The following is a 3,999-nucleotide window of genomic DNA, read 5'->3' on the forward strand; positions in this document are numbered from 1 at the left end:
CACAGCTACAGAAAATAGTGATGTGTATTACTCGACTAAACGCTTAGGGTAGCCTGATGTAGTGTCAGTAACAGTCTAAATCCTTCTTTTTCTCAATGTAAATCAATCCACATGATGTAGTATGCAATACTAGATTACTTCATGCTGATTCTGCATCAACCTTTGCTTTTTAGTATTACTTCATGGTGATTCTGCATCAACCTTTGCTTTTTAGTATGTTATTGTTCACTGTCAACTAGATATATGTTCATAAAACTTTCTAGAATACGCACGAGTGTGTGTATCGTATATTAAAGGAGGAGATATGTTCATAAAACTAGATGGTACCAAATGACACATAACTTACAAATTCTCCATGAGATCAGAACTGCACCTATAGTATGCTTATGAACAAACGGCATATTCCAGTCCAAGACACGGAAAACAAGATTATACTCACAGGAGACAGAGCAGAAGTAGCGTTGCAAGCTCACAGAGCAAGAAGTAGAGCAACAGTTTTAGCTTGCATGAACAAGTGGAGCAAATTGCTCAGAGGTACATCTGTGGCTACCCTTGTACCCCTTTCGACTCCTTCTATCAATGGAATGACACGCAAGCTTTCGCGTATTTGCGAAAAAAGTAACGCAAAATAATATAACAATTCAGGTAACAAATACTTAATAGTTTCTAAATGCGTAAGCACATAGTACCATCTATATATGACTTTCAAATATAACAAGATTTTGCATGCTAAAGATAATTCCAGTAGTCGAACTAAGAACAAGGAACCACACCAAAACCGAACAACTGACCATACACATGAATACATGATGGTCTAAACTTTTAGCAATAATCATGTCCGCTTGCCTGATCTGAATTCTGCATTTGAGGAGTCTAATGGGCCTAGAGCTCTAGACTAATAATGGGATAAGAAGCTGAAACTCAAACTCCATTCAGTGTAGCATTCCTGAAAGGAGGTTCAGACTTCAGACATGGACATGCGCCAGTTGCTGCTTTGAGGTCTGTATTTGTTTCAACTGGCAAGCTACAAAATAAGGATTGTGACCAGTTCCTTCTTTCCTCCATTCTACCGCCTCTCCAGTAGGCACGCCTGCCTTGCTGCCCACAACATTGTAGACCGACCGACGCCCCACAACTTCCGCCATCGGCCCAGTAAAAAATACAACTAAATTATGGGATTCATGCATTGTCAATGAAACTACAAAAGAAATCCGAAACTAACAGAAAAGTTCAGACTTAAATGATCAACAAGTGCAGAGTCCGAAAATATCATTCATTATCATTTGTACTGTAAAAAAGGGTTAGAGAGAAAAATTAATGAAGACCAGTCACATATTGACATATACCTATTCAGATCACTCCCTCTCCAGCATTGGCAATGCTCACTAGATCTTTATAAATCTGGGTACTTGTTTGAGTTAAAAATAACAAAAGGGAATTCAGAAAGGAGTTCAAAATATATAGCATTGGAGGGTTAGATTCAATTTAACCTCTTGTACCTCCTGTGCATGTGTGAATTAAGGAGTAGCAAGCACAGGAACAGCAAAATTCAGAGATGACAGAAAATCAAGGAACAAATTACACAGAACTATGGAGCTAAAATACAACTATTTAGAACAAGGCACTGTTAAAAAAGACAACATAGTTCAGCAAGTCATGAACATAAATACTGCAGGATTTAGATACCACTTACATACTGTAAATTCAGTTGGCAACAAGACAGACAAATTGCACTTAGATTTCAAGGAAAATATGACTACTCCACACTGTAAATCATCAACATTGACACTATAATAACTGTTTACTCCACACTGTAAATTGACAGAACAAATTTTTTTTGCCACATCTTGAATCTGCTCTGCAACCTATGAACTTGTAGTTGTTCTGCAGATTATCAAGAGCAGTGAAACTGTTTTGATTTACAAACATAGTTACTCCTACGACTTATCTGCGGTTGCCTAGATCATAACTGCTTATCTTATAGCCTAATACAAAAAGATAAGAGCAGTTTTAACATGTTCCATCACAGGAAACAGAGCAGAATTAGTACTGGTGCAGCAGTGAATGCAAGGTTCAGAAAATCCATCACAGGAGCAAGAAGAACAACAACAGTTTTAGTAGCTTGCATGAACAAGTGGAGCAAATTGCTCAGAGGTACATCCGTGGCGATCGTACATGGACGAACTAATACATCAGCCAGTGAGTATCCTCGTATACACTTTGAAAAAAAAATCAACATCGGACTTAGTAGACGCTTGCAGGCGAGAAGAAGTTGCTATGCCCTCCAGCATGAAGATTGGCCGCGGCATTGCACCTCTTCTCCTTCTCGAGCGCCTCTTCGGCCTTCCACGCTTCTTCAAATGGATCGAAGGAGCACGGCCGCGGTTTGAACAAGTGGTCCTGTCCCTGAAGCGATGGAGCGTCAAGATCCGACGCGGCATTGTACCTCTTCTCCTTGTCAGCATCATGGAAGGCAGGGTAATCGGACTGCAGCATACCCTCCAGCACGCCTTGGTCCAAGGCATCCAGGTACAGAGGTTCCTGTTGGCCCATCTCCACGCGAGAGTTGGCTCCAGTGATTGGCTCAACTTCAATTGGGTCGTCTTCCATCATTCTCATTAGTTCTTCAAGATCAAAACCATATTCCTCCCAATCCGGCAAATCGGAAATAGGCCCCAATGGCTCAAAGACATCCTTTTCAGTTGTGCTCCTTGCAATGCTTGAGCCAGCCTCTTGTGATTGGGTGGACTCCAGCACATCTGACTGGGAGGAAATCTCAGGAGCTTGAGCAACGTCGGAGCGGCTGGATGTTGTAGTGGACTCGCATGATGCTTGTGCATACTGAACAGGGAAGTTGGTGTGAGCCAGCGGGCCATGCGTTGCTCTGGCTGCCTCATCATACATCAAGAACGACGGTGTGGCAGGTGCCCGGACGGGGACGGCACCGCGCATCCTTTTCTTGGGGCGCGGCGGATGAGGATCGGCGGCGGCAGCCGGCGCTGGCCTCTTCTGCGCGTGCGTGCTCGGGGTCACGGCCTCTGGTTGCTGTTGCTGAAGCTTGTACGCGGCCGATTCCTGGCGGGCCGCGTCAGGAGCATGCTGAGCCAAGTGCATCTTGCAGAACACCTTCACCCCGTCGGAGACGGTGGCCTCCGGCAGCAGGCATCGGTACTCCTCCATGACCCAGCCGGTGGACTTGCCCTTCTTCTTGAAGGACAGGTTCTTGACCTCGCCGACCTTGACTCCCGCGTGGCAAATCTCCGTGGTCTTCTGTATGGTCCATGTGCCGCCGCCGGCGCCGCGCACGCTCTGGAGCTTGCTCCCGTTCTTGCTCTTGCACGTGGTAAAGAAGAACCGGTCGCCGCTGCTCACGGCCTGCGGCACGGGCGCGTACCGGGCGGCCAGATCCTTGGGCTCGCAGCCGGAGATTTCGACGCGGTGGATGAGCTTGTCGACGGCATGCAGCGTCTCGCCGGAGAGGAGGCGTGGCAGGTAGTAGGTGACGGCGTCCACTTCCGTAGGGCTCAGCCGGTAGTGGTGGAAGATGTCGTCGACGTCGAGCCCCTCCATCCCGGCCGGCGGCTGCCCGATCTGCTGCTAGGGTTCTACTGCAGCTAGGAAAGGGTGATGTCGATCGAGGGCGCGCGACTGGGATTTGGGAGAGGTTTGTCTGCGGGATCGGGAAGGTGTTGTGGTACGCGCAGGTGGTCTTTGCTGATATTTAAAGCCGCTGCACTACGCGATGGAGGACGCGTAAGATTTCCTTTTTTCTGAATCCGACTATGTCCCCAGTTCAGTTTCCCGTCAGTTATCTGAAACTTGCAGCTCCCGCTTGCTTTCATTTTCTGGAAATTTCCGTCAATCTGATCATGATGCGGTGCTGAAAATGTAGAGGATAGATGCCGTGCTAATTGTGATTCTTGATTTTGAGTATTACAAGTCCTTCCTATTTCTTTTCCGGGTGCATTTATTTGAACCATGCCCACGGAAATTATGCGC

General features: G+C 46.4%; 1 protein-coding gene across 1 annotated transcript; it reads right to left on the reverse strand.

Moving 5' to 3' along the window:
- Positions 1-2,244: 2,244 nt before the first annotated feature.
- Positions 2,245-3,669, reverse strand: LOC147958944 (uncharacterized). Its single transcript, XM_087535463.1, has one exon. It carries the CDS (start codon positions 3,568-3,570, stop codon positions 2,245-2,247), a length of 1,326 nt encoding a protein of 441 aa, XP_087391589.1. The 5' UTR covers positions 3,571-3,669.
- Positions 3,670-3,999: the final 330 nt, after the last annotated feature.

The sequence above is a fragment of the Triticum urartu genome, chromosome 7A (genome assembly GCF_056163025.1).
Source record: "Triticum urartu cultivar PI428250 chromosome 7A, HENAU_Tu73, whole genome shotgun sequence".
In the NCBI taxonomy this organism is placed as follows: domain Eukaryota; kingdom Viridiplantae; phylum Streptophyta; class Magnoliopsida; order Poales; family Poaceae; genus Triticum; species Triticum urartu.

Bases quoted from the DNA above. Each gene is read 5' to 3' on its own strand.
- LOC147958944 (XM_087535463.1), bottom strand. From the start codon at position 3,570: ATGGAGGGGCTCGACGTCGACGACATCTTCCACCACTACCGGCTGAGC.